Source organism: Phyllobates terribilis, unplaced genomic scaffold (genome assembly GCF_046119375.1).
Source record: "Phyllobates terribilis strain yellow unplaced genomic scaffold, ASM4611937v1 Scaffold_1__5_contigs__length_1240528914, whole genome shotgun sequence".
Taxonomy (NCBI): domain Eukaryota; kingdom Metazoa; phylum Chordata; class Amphibia; order Anura; family Dendrobatidae; genus Phyllobates; species Phyllobates terribilis.
The window spans coordinates 713,760,477-713,777,746 of record NW_027362761.1 but is presented as its reverse complement, the minus strand read 5'-3'; the positions used below and the strand labels follow the sequence as shown (position 1 = coordinate 713,777,746).

General features: G+C 43.5%; 1 protein-coding gene across 1 annotated transcript in view; it reads left to right on the top strand.

Annotated features, from left to right (window-relative positions):
* LOC141274024 (ran-binding protein 3-like) overlaps positions 1-13,722 on the top strand; it is a 74,624-nt gene extending 60,902 nt beyond the window's left edge. Inside the window, exons 15-17 of the mRNA XM_073686268.1 lie at positions 7,297-7,439; positions 11,997-12,177; positions 12,262-13,722. Coding sequence (XP_073542369.1) covers positions 7,297-7,439; positions 11,997-12,177; positions 12,262-12,305 — 368 coding nt within the window. The 3' untranslated portion in view covers positions 12,306-13,722. The remainder of the gene's footprint in view (positions 1-7,296; positions 7,440-11,996; positions 12,178-12,261) is intronic.
* Positions 13,723-17,270: the final 3,548 nt, after the last annotated feature.

The window sequence follows — 17,270 nt, the reverse complement described above, 5'->3', positions numbered from 1 at the left end:
TCAAATCAGTAAAAAGACTTAATAGGTTAAATGTCAGACTGACTGTGGCAATTAAGTGGTTAAACAGCAGTGATTTGAGCGCTGATCACTGCTGTTAGAGGCAGGGGCTAGCTATATAACAGTCTGCACCTGCTGTGTGTAGCTAGCACAGCTCTTGAGCTCACTCTATACATCCAAAATCATGCATCACCTGTTCAATGTTATGGTGGGTCACTTACTTTTTCCTCCTTGCACTTGGTGTTTACACTGAGTATAATACTTGAATAGTATTAAGGTTTGTGTCACTAGTTTACTGAGAGTCAGTTTGTCTATCACAGACCACATTATATTAGTAATTAATCAAGAGATCTAGGTAACTCCATATACTTTTTCTTGGAACTGTATTCGGCAATGCTTACACCACGTTTTTCTATGCGGCTGATGTCTCCTATATCCAGACATATATATATTTTTTTGTTTGTTTAAAACAATGGAAGTCTACGGTATCCAACTCTATCCAACCTGTTATTAGTATACATTTTTCTCTATCGCTTCATTGGGGGACACAAGAAACCATGGGTGTATGCTGCTGCCACTAGGAGGGTGCCACTAGGCAGAAAAAAAGGCTAACTCCTCCCCAGCAGGCTACATCCACACTGGGAGTGAACTAACCAGTTTTTGCTTAGTGTCCAAGGAGGCAAGACATGGGTCTTCATTCAGACCCGTCTCTACCATCTTGTTGTGTTTTATTAATGTTTTTCCTTTCTTTTTCAGATACAGCTTGTGACTTCGGGCAACAGGGTGTAACAGCTCACCCTGATTTCCCACCTTTTGGGACAGAAAGAACAATGTGGTGTCGCCCACATCGTCCACTCTTGTCTAACAGGGGAAAAAAAGGGTCCTGCCTAACTCTTCCGAACCGTTTTGGGGTGACTCGTGGCGGATGGTCCTGCCTTTCCCCACCCCAGCCCCCTCCTCGGAGCGGGCCGGGAGAAAGACTGTGATCACTAGTCAGTGATCCTCCCCTCACCAAGGGTTGACACCGTCTTTTGCACCGCCAGAGACTGCGGCGGGAAGGAAGATGTTCCTATTCCAGCGAGAAACCCCCTCACTTTAACCGGGTGTCTCCTGATGCCGTCTTCAGGACTGTGAAGAAGGAGTCGGGGCCTCTCCAGAAAACAGGTACCCTCCTTTCTACAGTCCTTTCTTCAGGTGGCGGGAGCTCCACAGGACAGCCAGCTGGAAACTGTTCCCGGTCTAACTGGGTAGATACCTCAGTGGTTAGTGCACTGGTTTCTGGACACAGAATTGTGGGTTCAGGTCCAATCAGAGAACAGTGACTTTCCTCATTGCCAGCCCTCTTTCAAAATTTAGGCCCTGGCTTTGGCCTAGTAACATTCACACGCCCCCACACCACACCATTAGCCCCCCAGAGCTACGGACTCTTCCTAACCCCTTTTTTCTATCAATCCCTGCTGTTTTTTCTTTTCCTCAGCACAGGCTCTCTGTGCTCCCTTTTTCGACTCCGCCCCCTCCCTCTCCCGCCGGCGCCATTACTTGCGCGGCCTCCATCTTGGCGCCTGCCGCAGCCAGGTTCACAGCTACAGACGCTGCCTGCACCACACCGCCAAACTTTGCCCGCGTCTCCTCGCCACCTACGGCTTCCGTCACAGCGCCAGCCGCGACCTCCATCTAGTCGCCTACCGCGGCCCCTGTCACAGCGCTAGCCCTGTCGCGTTTCCTCGACAGCTGCGGCCTCCGATCCAATGCTAGCTGCAGCCTACATCATAGCGCTAACCGCGTCCCCCTCAGCAACTGCCGCAGCCCCCTCGCCATACCAGCAGAAGCTGCCGTCGCAGCACCAGTCGTGGCCCCCGTCGCAGTACCAACCGCGGGCTCCGGCACAGCTACAGCCACACCCTCCGTCTCCCAGCCGCAGCCTATGTCACAACGTCTCCTTGCCTCTTCAGCCTCGGCTCCTGGCACTGCTTCAACCGTTAGCCCACGGGAAATCAACACCGGGGTCCCCCACATAGTATAAAGTGGGCCCAGGCCCCCTTATTTTCCTAAACTTCCAAATAGTTTATGGGACATTTCATTCCAAAACCATAGCGTTTGTGGGACGATTTCTTTCCAAAACCATAGCGTTTGTGGGACATTTCTTTCCAAAACCATAGCGTTTGTGGGACATTTCATGGGACATCCCAAAACTGTACAGATTGTGGGACAGACCATGCTAAGACTTATGGTATTAGGGTACCAATATCCATAGGTCAGCAGGAATCTCCGTGCATCGACCGCAACAACCCCAAGCACACAGTTCTCTCTGGAGCTCCCCGCCACCAGGGTCGAAAACGGTATTCCGATGGTTGCCACCTGACTGCATCCGGTAACCGACCTCACCAATCTTTGGTAGAGGTCCCTTTGCGACTGCCTAACAAGCCATCCACCTCAGCTGCTCTGATTATTCCCAAGATGTATCAGATGCTTGCTTTTACAGCAGATCGCGCAGAGTTCCAGGGAGCGGGTGCCCTCCAGCCTTATGTCTGGACTCCCCTTGTTCCTACATAATCTAGGACTACTCCCATGTCTCGCTTCTCTTTCCCGGAGATAGTTTTAGAGTTGGCCCTCTCCACCCTGCTACCCGAGTTGGATTCCGATCTAGACTCCAACCGGTCCCTCCAGGTCACAAGACATGATGAACAGCCTGGTATCAGCGGTCAAGCAGGCCTGAGTCAAGGACGACGAACCTCTTCCACAAAGACCAATCTCTTCCCTAGAGGGTCTCTCGCCTCCAATCACGAAGAGATCTGATTGAGTGCCCTGCGAATGAGGTATACTCAGGAAATGGTGTTCAGAGCAGTTACCATTCTGAATTCTTCTGCAGCCTACGGTTTCTGGTCAATTACCATTCTGGTACCTGCAGGGTGCCTTGCCTATAGCAGGTTACCTTCTTTATGGTACACACAGGAGTTGTTTTATGCCTCTCCCTACGGACAGGTCCTCAATTCACCAAGGTTGTGCCCTCACACTGTTCCTACTAGCGATAGTAAGTCAGAACCGAGGTATCTCCAGAATTATTATTTTTATAACGTAGTAGTTGCCCATACCTTGACTGTTCGATACTTTGCAAATCTTGCAGTGCGTCAGAACACTCCATCCTCCATGTCCACACCAGTAGAGCTTCCTTTAGGGAACATACGTGGTGTTCCACCCGCTCCACGACCATACCTATGGCACGTTTACCCAGGCAAGCCACTGCCAACTCCTGCCCACTTCCTAATGGCATCAGATTTATGTGGTAGCCTACCCTGCCAACAGTCCTTTCGGACTAAGGCGGGTCAGTAACAGAGTGTTACCTCGCCACTGCTATTTAAGAACATACATGCAACAACCTCCATTATCTCCGTTTCAGAGGTTCCTTATGCATCAACGGTCGGGTACCCTCTGCAGTTGGTCAGACCCACTAACATCTATGGACACAGCTATACAGCTGTCTCTTTTCAACGGCATAATTCCATGTAGTGCTCCAGACACTTATCTATATCTGGGCTCTCTGTCCGTTATCCCTAGCAGTTCAGACCTACTACCCCCCCTTATTAGCAGCTACAGTGTTTTTTATCCGTTTGCTGCTAACCCTGTAGTATTCGATCCACTATCCACAGCCTGTCAGTTTGTCGACACTCACCTTTTTGTTTCCTCAGGAGCAGACCTCTTCAAGTCTTCAACAAATTACAGACATGGTATTACAGACCAGATGCTGTTACAGGCTCTGTTCATACCAGGGAGCAGGTCTTAGTTTGTCACGAAAACAGATTTTTCTCGTCCTGCTCTTCCTGACCGCCCCGGTTCACCCAGGCTCCGTGGGACCTACCGGTCTGATGCCTATACACGAGTTGTTGCTCCTGTTTTCTTTTTCCCTACAGTTGTAGTCAACGCCTTTCATCAGTTGAATAATCGGCTGTTTGTGGCGCTCCTCTAGGGAGACTATTCCGCATACAGGTACTCGCCTTTTCTTCCCTCACATTCGAGGACAGAAACAGACCTAGGGTCTCTAGACTTCTTGAGACGAAGCACTTGATTACCTCCTACCAGTCAGATACCTCAGTAATGTCGTGTCTCTTGCTTAATTTTCTCTTTCGACAAGAGAACTTCCGACTTTCAGGACATGGAAGCCTTTCCTCAAGCCGGCACTATGCGGCTTAACATGTGTCCAGTCAGAAGTTTCCACTTCCAGGGACAGTTGTTGGCAGCACCCAACATTTGCAGGATGAACGGTTTGTAACGGAGCTCATCTCGAAAGACTCACCTTTGGATTCAGGATTCTGCATGCAGGCACTCTTCTTTTCTTCCTTCCTTTCGGGATTGCCACTTGTCTAGAATCAAGATGGACTATCGGTCTCCAGACGCCTTATGATGAAACACCTGATTCCACAACCTGAATCAGTCTGCCGTCTACCTGACTAGGACCTCATTAATGCCATGTCTCTTGCTGTACCTTCTGTTTCGTCGAAGAGAACTTCAGCCTAGCAGGATATGATGGCCATTATTCAAACCGGTCCTGTCCAGCGTCACACGAACCAGTGGGTCGTTTCCAGAGACAGGTAAGGTTCTCCTCAGAGCATTCCCTTCAGATGGGTGGTCGTTACTCCTGCGTGACATGTGTCATCATGATTAATCCTACCATGGGTGGAATCCTCCCTCCGTTGGCGCCATAGTCTTTACTTTCACGGTAAGAGTTCTCGATCCTTCCCTTGGAGGGTTGGACTCTTTGGTGTCCATCTTCCTGTCCTCTTTTTTTCGGCTTCTTCTCATCTCCACATAAGCATGTTGAGTAAATTTGGGGGACAGTGTAACACATGGAACAAGGGGGCCCTTCCCCAGATCGGTCCTTATTCTTCCCCCCTGAGCGAAGTTTTCCCTGTATGGGAGAGGCTATCCTCCCGTCTAGCCTGAGCCCTGCGCCTGTCTGAAGTGGAAGTGTTCTGGGACACTTTTTCCCTGGCCAGGCCGCTGCCTTCTGGTGCCCCCCTTTCAGGGTCGCAGGAAGTCCGGGACCTTTCCCTTTTTCCGACTTGCTTAGGTTTAGAGCCAGTCTCATCTGTTCTAGTCGTGACTTACATACAGGGTGGAGAGCTAAATTAGATAGTCTGGTTCTTCTATCTGTACTCATTGTTCTGTTTTTTCTTCCACCCGTTTCTCCCCTGAACGGGGGACACTGCCAGTTTATCCAGAATATTCCTATCGCTCCATGGACTGTTCGTCTTTCCTGATCTCCGGTTCACACATTCTCCTTGTACTACATGGTATCTCCACTCGGCCTCAGCAACGCCAATCTGTATTGGAAATTCCCTCAGGCAGTAGTGGACCGACCTTGCCTTTTGAGTACTTGTCTCTTCCCGCCCTAGGGACTGCTTTAGGACGTCCCATGGTTTCCTGTGTCCCCCAATGAAGTGCTAGAGAAAAGAGGATTTTTGGTACTCACCGTAAAATCCTTTTCTCGGAGCCTTCATTGGGGGACACAGCACCCACCCTTATTTGTGCTATTTTTGGTTCATTTTAGGGTAATCTTTTATATCTCCTTTCCTACTGCTTTCTCACAAACTGGTTAGTTCACTCCCAGTGTGGGTGTAGCCTGCTGGGGAGGAGTTAGCCTTTTTTTCTGCCTAGTGTCAGCCTCCTAGTGGCAGCAGCATACACCCATGGTTTCTTGTGTCCCCCAATGAAGCGATAGAGAAAAATGTATACTAATAACAGGTTGGATAGAGTTGGATACCGTAGACTTCCATTGTTTTAAACAAACAAAAATATATATATATGTCTGGATATAGGAGACATCAGCCGTATAGAAAAACGTGGTGTAAGCATTGCCGAATACAGTTCCAAGAAAAAGTATATGGAGTTACCTAGATCTCTTGATTAATTACTAATATAATGTGGTCTGTGATAGACAAACTGACTCTCAGTAAACTAGTGGCACCCTCCTAGTGGCAGCAGCATACACCCATGGTTTCCTGTGTCCCCCAATGAAGGCTCCGAGAAAAGTATTTTACGGTGAGTACCAAAAATCCTCTTTTATTGCTGACTACAAAGAAGTATATTCTGCTAATAGTAATATCTAAGAGAATTGTTTATACAGGGTATCTAGGAGTGCACCACCTGTCTAAATACGTTTTGACTGTGCAACGCCAAACACAAACCTGGAAAACTGAGATGTCACTAATCCTAATCACCCAATAAAATCATTGGTGCACTTGCAGTTAAAGCCAGATAGAAGACAGTATTGCTCAGGCGCTGGTCACCTGGACGCCAAATTGAGGTTGGGGGGATGGGGCTCTGAGCTGAAGCGTGGCGCATGCATCGATCCAGTAATTGAGTCTGTGCATGCAAATTGGATGGTAATCAGCCTGAAGAGGGAGGAATGTCTGTGATCACAGACCACCAGCAGGGCAGAGCAGTCTATGTGGCATCAGCAGATAAGTGCACAGGAATAGATGGGTACAGCTAGGAATCTGGACGACATGGCTAAGAAGCTATTTGAAAGTTTACTGGACTGCACATAAAACCTTTAATGTTTTGGAAGGTAATTTCCCATAATGCTTCGGGTAACCACTGTGAACTCACAGAATGAACTTCATTGTAACCGGTTGTTAGTAGTATTCCTGGTTATATACATTAAATGAACACGTAGCCCAATGATCAAGCCTCATGTTGACCAATTTTGTCAGTTAATTTGCTCCAATATCTACTTAAATTCTCGATAGACCCTAGGCTAGTCTGAATTACAGTCTATACCCGAACATCTGAATTTGGCCTTTAAAGGAAATCTGTCATCTGGGAACAGAATGGTGTAGGGCAAGAGACCATGATTCCAGCAATGGATCACTTTACTGTATCACTTCACAGGGGGCAGCGATTTTTATAAAATCACTTTTTTCTCTGCCACAGATACACTAGTTCTCTGCATGCTTATCTTTGCATAACCACACCCCTATCGATTGGCGCCATACTGTGCATAGTCAGAAAGTTGCCAATCATTGCTGGGGGGGTGCAGTTGGACAGGGTTTCCTAGTCCTCCTTGTGATATTCTAAAAACTAAAGCAAGCAGTTCAGTAAGTGACATCGCTGGAATCAGGGCCTCTGACCCTAAATCATGCTGCTCTCAGATTAGGTGACAAAAAACTGGTGACCGATTCCCTTTAATGTGAATCGGATATGTTTGCTGGTGTGCGTGTGATTTGTGGGTTTTTTCTTGTTTGTGTATGTGCAGTATGGATCGTTCCTTTTATTAGTAGAAAATGTACCTTCTGTCCTCAGTTATGCGCACACAGGGAAGTCTGCGACTAATCCTCAACACTAAGCTCTGGGCGCAAATGCAGATAGACAAAGCCAGTGAGAAGAGCATTCGAATTACTGCAATGGACACAGAGGACCAGGGTGTTAAAGTTTTTCTCATATCGGTAAGTGTTTGCTGAGCTGATAAATTCTTTTGTTGGCTTGTCTTGGAGGTACCATAATTGTAGTACTTTTTGACTTTAGACCTCTTTTCTTCATTTATGTAAAAACTAAGGCTGTGATGTCTGTCCATTTTGATGGAGTCGGTATAAAATGGACAGTCTCCTAAAATATACAGTGGGGCAAGTAAGTATTTGATACACTGCCGATTTTCCAAGTTTTCGCACCTACAAAGAATGGAGAGGTCTGTAATTTTTATCGTAGGTATACTTCAACTGTGAAAGACAGAATCTAAAAAAAAATCCTGAATATAACATTGTATGATTTTTACATACTTATTTCATGCAATAAAATGCAAATTATTTATTTATTTGATACAATAGAAAATCAGAACTTAATATTTGGTACAGAAATGTTTGTTTGCAATTAGAGGTCAGACAATTCCTCTAGTTCTTGACCAAGTGTGCACATACTGCAGCAGGGATTTTGGCCCACTCCTCCATACAGATCTTCTTCAGACCTGTCGCTAGGTAACATTGAGTTTCAGCTCCCTCCAAAGATTTTCTATTGGGTTTAGGTCTGGAGACTGGCTAGGCCACTCCAGGACCTTGAAAGGCTTCATACGGAGCCACTCCTTAGTTGCCCTGGTTCTGTGCTTCGGGTCATTGTCATACTGGGAGACCCAGCCACAACCCATCTTCAATGCTCTTAATGAGGGGGGGGAGGTTGTTGGCCAAAATCTCACGATACATGACCCCATCCATCCTCCCTTCAATACGGCGCAGTCCTGTCCCTTTTGCAGAAAAGCACCCTTATAGTATGATGATTCCCCCACCATGCTTCACTTTAGGATTGTGTTCTTGGGGTTGTACTCGTCCTTCTTCATCCAAACCTTGCAAGTGGAGTTGATACCAAAAAGTTATATTGTAGTCTTATCTGACCACATGACCTTCTCCCATAACTCCTCTGGATCATCCAGATGGTCATTAGCGAACTTCAAATGGGCCTGGATGTGTGCTGGTTTGAGCATGGGGACTTTGCGTACCCTACAGGATTTTAATCCATGATGGTGTAGTGTGTTACTAACGGTAATGTTTGAGACTGGTCCCAGCTCTCTTCAGGTAATTGACCAGGTCCTTCTGTGTAGTTTTGGGCCGTTTCCTGACCTTTCTCAGAATCCTTCTTACCCCACGAGGCGAGATCTGTATGGAGCCCTAGACTGAGGAAGATTGATAGTCCTCTTGTGTTTCTTCCGTTTTCTGATATTTGCGCCACCAGTTGTTGCCTTCTCAACAAGCTACTTGCCTATTGTCCTGTAGCCCATCCCTGCCTTGTGCAAGTCTAAAATTTTGTCCCTAGTGTCCTTAGACGGCTCTTTGGTCTTGGCCATGGTGGAGAGGTTGGAGTGTAATTGATTGTGTGTGGGGACCGGTGTCTTATACATGTAACGAGTTCAAACAGGTGCAATAAATACAGGTAATGAGTGCAGAGTAGGAGGGCTTCTTAAAGAAAAATTAACAGGCCTGTGAGAGCCAGAATTCTTGCTGGTTGGTAGATGATCAAATACTTATTTCATGCAGTAAAATGCAATTTAATTATTTAAAAATCATAAAGTTTGATTTTCTGGTTTTTATGTTTAGATTCTGTCTCTTACAGTTGAAGTGTACCTGCGATAAAAATTACAGCCCTCTCCATTCTTTGTAGGTGGGAAAATCGGCAGTGTGTCAAATACTTATTTGCCCCACTGTATAATAAATTGAGTACAGTATTTCAATGCAGAATGTGCTGTAAATGTTTTCATAAGAATTTTGGAAAGTTATGAAATGTCCTATAAATGTCTGTTCTGTTCCTGATCTAAGGATTTCGGCTTTTAGTTGAGATGAATCTGCTGCACTTCGTGTACATGCTCAATAGTGAGGCAGTGCTGTGGAGTCGAGAGTCAGACAAATTGAGGAGTCCGAGGTTTGGCTTACCGACTACACAGCCCCGGTTAAAACAAAACTACTTTTTTAACTTTTGACATTCTTTAAATAACTTTAAGAAAACTTTTTATTCATCATTAATTATAACGACCAATATCCACTTGTTTCTAAAGCTATTTGCACTAGTATTTTAAAGGGTTTGTCTGAGAAAGACAGCCCCTTTATTTTGTTTTGCTTAACATGCAAAATGGCCTAGAACCAGTGAGCTAGTAAACCAGTTTAAAGGGTTTAGAAGAGTCCAGGAGCACGTGAGTCAGAATAACCTTTTATAGTCAAAAGCTTAGAATTTAGCTTTTGCTAAAATTTTAATAGTCATGTGCAAGTTTCATGCGTTTTGACTGCATTTCTGCTGCGGAAACTCACTAAAACGCATATTTGAATTTTCTGCATATTATTCAAGTCGAAGGGAAAAATCTGCAAATAAAAGGCATATAAACCACCAGAGAAATTAACATTCTGCGCAATTCAAAAAGGCTCAATTTCTGCAGCATTAAAATTCTTACATAAATCCCATTCACTTTGCTAGAACTGTAATAAGCAATATCTTTTATGCATAAAAATACGCTGCAGAAAAAAAATGCACCAAATTCTCATCATGGGTATTTAGCATTATCCAACTTCAGACATCTGTCTACACTCGGAGCGCTGTACATAGTGACTGGCTGCGTGTCGTATAACCCTATAAGGCTGTCAAGTTCGGGTTAGGACACCTGTGGTCAGTCTGCATCACAGTATGGAATTTTTTATATTTTTTTTTTAACCCCCTACTTCAGCCTTAAAGCCTGATTAAAGGGAACCTGGCACCAGTTTTTTACCATATCCGGTAAGACCACCATGTATATATGCCCCAAACCCGGCCTACAAGAAAAAGACGTTTTATTATACTCGCCTTCGGGGTGGTCCGGGGGGCGTCGTTTGTCTTGGTCCGGTGCCTCCCTTCTTCTTGCAATACCTTACTTTGTGTGGATGACGCGTCCCTACGTCATCCATACAGTGGCTCCTGTACAGGCGTACTTCTCTACCCTGACCAGGGCAGAGCAAAGTACTGTAGTGTGCATGCACTGGAATAGGTCAAAGAGCCCCGGCGCATGCGCACTGCAGTACTTTTACTCTACCCTTATCAGGGCAGACAAGTACGCCTGCGCAGGAGCGCAATGCTGGGGAGACTGTGTGGATGATGTACGGGAGGCACAGGACCAAGACGAGCGACGCCCCTCGGACCGGACCACCCCGCAGGTGAGATTAATAAAATGTCTTTTTCTTGTCTTGCAAGTTGGATCAGGGGCTTATATACAGCATTACAGAATGCTGTATATCAGGGCTGAAAGGTGCTAGTCTTTCTTCATATGGTAAAAACCTGGTGACAGGTTCCCTTTTAAGTGTTTAATGGAGTGCTGGAGTAAGATATCCCTAATCCATTAAGACACACACCACTTATTGATTTGGGTGTACCTTACAACTGCATTATGCCTCTGCCAGAAATGTTACTCCAGCCAGGGGCTCGCATACATCTTTGGTGTAATTTACCCCACTTTAGTGAAATAAATTTTAATGAATTGGTCAAGCGGACTTCACCATGACCCATCTTTTGACCGCTGGTGAAGCTACCCGGGTTTGGCATAAAAATGGCAACAGTTGCAATGTCACCTTTGTGGTAGAAATTCAGTAGTTGGATGAGGTGGGATGTGGTGAAGCCCGCCTGGCAAATTCTTCATAATTTATCCCAATGAAGTAGCATAAATTGGGCCAAAAATGTATGCTAGCCTCCTACACAGGACTTTTATAGTGTGTGTGTGTCCTACACAGGAGTTTTATGGTGTGTGGTTTTTTTTGTTTTTTTTTTAAGTTTTTGCTTTCTCTAGGGTTTTTTAGTATTTTCAACTGACTTAAAGTCTAGTAGGTAGTGTTTCTCCTAGGGGAGACCGCAAAGGTAGAGCTATAAGCCTGCAATGCTTCCTCAGGGGAAAAACGCATACTAATTAGCTTTCTTGCTAAAGGGAGAAAACTCTCTTGCACCTATGTAAGTCAATGTTGACCCTATAATGATCCTTGACCAAAACAGTTTTTTCTTAAATGGAAAAACCTTCTGCAGACAATTGTTCCATCTGTGTTGAACCTTCTGTTGATCGCTTGTACAATACTCTTCAGTACTCCAGAATTAGTATGCTGTCTTTTTACTGCTCTACTATGAAGCTCTGCTTGTACAGCCACAAAAGCTTTTAATGGAAACCCCAGCTGCTATGACAACACTATTTCGGCAATTATGTCCCAACCTTTATCAAACCACTTAGGTGCTGCAGTCACTTGACCATAGCAGCTAAGGGGTTCAACTCTAGCTCCATTCACAACAGTCACAGAACCTTCAGTATATGGACAGGGCTCAGATACTGAGATCGCTATACACATCTCATGCCAATATTCGCTGTACAAGAACACAAGCTACATAAACTTTGTATACAAATTGCTACCTGGTAGGTTTCTGCTTTTCCTTGCACTTTTTTTTTATTTTCTAGTAAAATCTTAACGTTATTTTGCACCAAAAATGACATCCACATCTATAATGTATATTTATGTTTACAGGCAAGTTCTAAAGACACAGGGCAACTTTTTGCTGCAATTCATCATCGCATCCTCGCTCTTCGGAGCCGTGTGGAGCAGGAAGCTGAGGTGAAGTGTCCTGAACCAGCTAGTGAGGTCACCCAATCCAATGAGGAAGACAGTGATGATGATGTCCTTACGCCCGCAGTTGCAGCTGCAAGTGGTGGGTAAAATCCATCAAGCACATTGATTATTAAAATGTGGCGTTTGGATAACCCTTTAACCCATATTTTTCTTCTTTCTGTAGCACCTAGTGACGAAGGAGACAAGCCACCTGTATCCAGTACATAGCAGCCATTTACCTCATTCCTTGAAAGATGGTTGTCCTCACCTGGCAGGGTGACAATCCACAGATGCCCCTCTTTGTACACCTCATGGAATATTTAGGACCGGCTATTCATAACAAAGCTGGACTGAGGACACAGACTTTTACCCCCTCCCTTACCAATGAACAGTTCTATCTTTTTGTTCACTTTAAGTAAACCGGAAAAATACATTGGGTCCCCAAATATATATATATATTTTTTTTTTATAGTGTTTTTTTGGAGGGGATCAGGGAGGTATCCAAACAATACAGTGTAGAATGCTTGAGAATAAACAGCTCATCATATTGATGAGCTGTGTGAAATCCTGTTTTTCTCCCCTGTCCTATTAACAGCTGTGCAATCTGCATTGCTTTTCCGAAATGTAACTTTGTTTTATATGCATCAGTTTTAGTTTCAATCCTGTTGCCAACCCTGTTAATGTACATATTACGTTTTGCGATCATTTGGTTGCTTTTACATTGGGATTCCAGTCCTGGACAGGAACATAGCAATTTAATGAAGATGTACAGGAACTCTTTGCCTGAATCCATTCAAGTCTAAATACCATGAAATGGACGGCTTTCACATTGGAATTTAACTTCAGTTACACTGACTTTTTACTAAGCTCTTAAAATAAGAGTCTTCTTCAGGACTTCATCAGTCAAATGAAAAAAGTCTCATCCTCTGTGTTAATTTCTCTTCTCCTTTTGGTAAAATTTGTTGTTGTTTTTTTTTAATTAGTTTGACATAAAAGGGGTTGTTCACTTGAAATGAAATTGATCAGATGTGTTGAAAATATAAATATATACCTTATACACTTGAATTAAGAAAGTTGCCCCAGGCTCAAGATATTGGCACTGGTCCTGTATCACGCACTACCACTTCTTAGGTTCTTCACAGGAGAGCTTCCTCCCCTTTATTCTGTTGGTACATGACAAGTGCACAGTGTGAAGGGGGCTGGCTGACTACTCATTTCATTGGCTAAGCTGGCCCCCTACTTTGTCTATGCATTGGTGGCTGACATGGCTATTGAAATGAAATATCTCTCCTGCTTCTATTTCAACCCCGACTTGGAAGTGGAGCTGTCAGCACAGATATCTTAAGTTAATATCTTAAGAACATTAAGTTCAGGGTACCTTTTTTAATTCAAGCAGATTGACAAGTTGCATATTTTTATATTTTAAACACATCTAAATATATATATATATATATATATATATATATATATATATATATATATATATATATATATATATATATATATATATATATATATATATATATATATATTATTTTTTTTTAAGTGGACAACCACTTTAATATGCTTTTTTTGTGTGCTGAAAAGGTGAAATGTTATTTTTTGTATCCATATTTAAGGGAAAGAGTTAAATACTGTACACTAAGCTGTGCCGTTTGGATTTTTTTTTGTATCTTAAGTGTTTAACCTATAACTAGCAAAACTGAACTGTTGAACAATTCATATTTAGAGTGTATTCACATATGAAAGATTTTTTGTAAAAAAGTCTGAAAATTCCATGGAGCTACTTCTGTGGCATGTGCATGGATTTCTGTCTGATAAATGTGACAGTGGCAGAAATGTTGGCAACAAATCTTCAGCTTGTGAATATCCTCTTATGCAACTTCTTCGTAACTCCTGTTCTAGTGCTGAGATGGCACTGAATAAAGCCTTAAAGGGAACTTGTCATGAGCGAAAAACCGGTATTTACCTGCTGCTGTAGTGCAAATCTGAAAGTAAATACCGTTCCACACATGTTCGGGTGTCTAAGGAGATGTTTAGCTGCAGAGAGAAAATGAAGTTATATTTTTCCTGCAGCTGCTTGGTTCCAGTCAACAGGGAGCGCTGAGGCAGTGAGTAGTCACTGTTCCAGACTGTGAAAGCATGCCCACTGCCAATATTTCACAAAAATACATGTAACACAAAAACCTGATTTAAAGAAGTGCTCGCCTCAAACTTTATTGCCTAAACCTGTGTAAATGTGTATGTAGTGCAAGTACGGTAATATACTGATCAGACTTTCAAGATTTCCAATGCAGCTCCAGTCCTCTTCTGGGTCACATGACTGCTATTGACTATCGGGATCGCAGTGCGCGGTGAGTCGGAAGGGGTTTTACAATGCAAATCTATGGAGCGTCAGAACAAGGCTCTATAGGCTTACATTGTAAAAGTGACCTTTGGCTCCCACACCAGACCCCAGTGTAATCCAGTAAGTGGGAATAGCAGTCATGTGACCCTGAAGTGGCCCAGAGCGCTGGGGAAGACTGCAGTCGGTGAGTATATTCTGATGACACATTCCCTTTAACTTTCGTTTAACTCCTAAAGCTTTAATCAAAAGGAAAATTTTGAAAACAGACCTGCATTGGTTTAAAAAAAAAAAAGTGATTGGGTCTTAAAAGTGCTGTCTGCAATACAAGTTTTACACAATAAGCATTTAGGCGGGCTTATATTGAGGGAACAAACATTTCTATGTATTTATGTATCCTGGCAATCGCCCGACAAATGAGCAAAACACTTGTTTGTTGGGTGCAATGATTAAGATGGCTTAAAAGTTATTGGCAGAGCATAATCTTTTGTAAACAGATGATGTGCTCCTGCTAACATGATATTGCAACAAGGGTTATTTCTGGACTTGTATATGTTGGTGCTGACTAGCATTGCATAAAGGCAAAAAAAGCTGGCACTGTCAAAAGTAATTAAAACGTTACATGTGTTGTCTTGGTATAGACATCTAAGAGTTTTAATTACTTTTGGCAGTGCCAGCTTTTTTCTTTTTTTTGCGATAAGTTGATATTCTATGTACATACAATTCTTCTATTAGCAATTGTTCTGTGTGCATAAATTGCAGCCAGGATCTCTAAATAGACAATTAAACGACTGCCGATTTGGTAAGTGTTTGAGGCAAGTCAGCTCTGAAACCCACCTGAAAAAGTGAGTGGAATAAGTTCAAAAGAATGAACATATGCATTTGTATGTAAAAAATAACTTGCTGTTCGTATGTTTAGGATTTTGAGCATATTTTAATTGCTTCAGGTTTCAAAAGACATCAAGTGGCTACATATGGAGTGGCGACTTTTATTCAGCCATTTTTCCATACTTTATAGTACAAGTCAATGGGAAGGCTCAAAAGACTGCACATTTAGAGTGATTTTTCCCAGCATTTTTGCATCAGAAACTGCTAGGAATTTCTTCATTGTTGAATGGTGAAAAAACAAGTGTCTAGAAAATGCTGGTAAAAAAATGACCCAAAAACTATGGGAAACCGTTCAAAAAACTCGCTGGAGGTCAAAAAACAAGAAAGCATGCAGGAATTTACCAAAAACCTTTCAGGACAAAAAAACAAAACACCACCACTACCACATTTTGAAGCATCTATCTCTTAGAAAACTCAGCGGTGTTCGCCCGCATATAAAAGATGTCTTGTACGCATACCCTTAGGCTTTTGAGGATGTGTTTCTCCAAAGCTCTGCAGCTTTGGAGAAATGCAGGGGGATCTATTCAGCAGCTTCAGAATGGTGTGAAAAGGCTCTAAAGATGGCCTGCAGAACATGTGGACGACATATGGCCCTCCAAAGGATGTTGTTCGGCTTGCGGAGATGTGATGTGACTGCTCCTTCTTCCCATATTTAAATGTATTCGTGTCTTTGAGATGAGAATACATTAGAACACTGGGGCAGAGAAAACACTATTCTGCCTATGTGTGGAGGTGTGATGAGGTCCTCATGCTGCTGACGTAATCAGACTGCTGCTGAGCGCGCACAAGCAGAGGAGATTTTGGGCACTAGTAAGCGCTCCATGGAGGAACCAAAGATTACATTTCTTGTTATTTTAGATGAGGGGCTGGGGAGGGAAGGGTTGTGTTACTACAAGGCACATAATGTGGCAATTGGGAATTGTGAAAAAAGGCATAGTATAGCGAGGGACAGTGGGCTGAAGGTAACTTGGAAAGAGGCAGTTTGGTGGAGATAAAAGGGGCAGTATGTGGGGGGACATTATGGAGGGGGGTTGTGTGGGAGAGATATACAGATGAGTGGGGGGGTATATTTTGGAGAAGGGCTGTGTGTGTGTGTGTGTGTGTGTGTGTGTGTGTGTGTATATATAGTATTTTTTTTTTCTTAAATATAGAGGTGGTAGTGTGGGGGAGCATGTGCTGACGGTGGTTCTGATCTTGTACACGTATTTTTATTATTTTTTATTTATATAGTACATAAGGAGCAATGCATAATGTGTCAGCCTAGAGACTTGAGACTGAGGAGGATTTGATGAGTTTCTGATCCAAAAACCTCAGTTTGTTTGTATTCACACTAGTTTTTTGGAAGCAGAGACTCTCCAAATCGTTCTCAAATACTCAACATTTGGTTCCTTTGATGTACAAATGCCCTGATAGTGGTTTTGGTGATCTATTCATGTGACTACCCTTTTTAAAATAAAAAAAATGCGACCCTTGAAATTTGTTTAATATGGCGTTGTTGCCCTTGGACCGAAAAACGTTGTGCACCCCTGCTCCGTAGCAATAAAGCCTGTTAGCGGTGTGTTCTTCATACACACTCGCTCACACACACACACACACACACACTCTCACACACTCACTCTCACACACTCACTCTCACACACTCACTCTCACACACTCACTCTCACACTCTCACACTCTCACTCTCACACTCTCACTCTCACACTCTCACTCTCACACTCTCACTCTCACACTGTCTGCGAAGTTGCCTTTTTAAGAACTTGAGACTGCCTCTAAATGCACACCTTTTAAAGCGTAACTGTCGTTCACATTTTTTTTTTCATAAATAAATAGTACACATGAAATCTCTGATCAGAGAAATCTACACCGCGTGCAGAATTATTAGGCAAATGAGTATTTTGATCACATGATACTTTTTATACATGTTGTCCTACTCCAAGCTGCATAGGCTTGAGAACCAACTA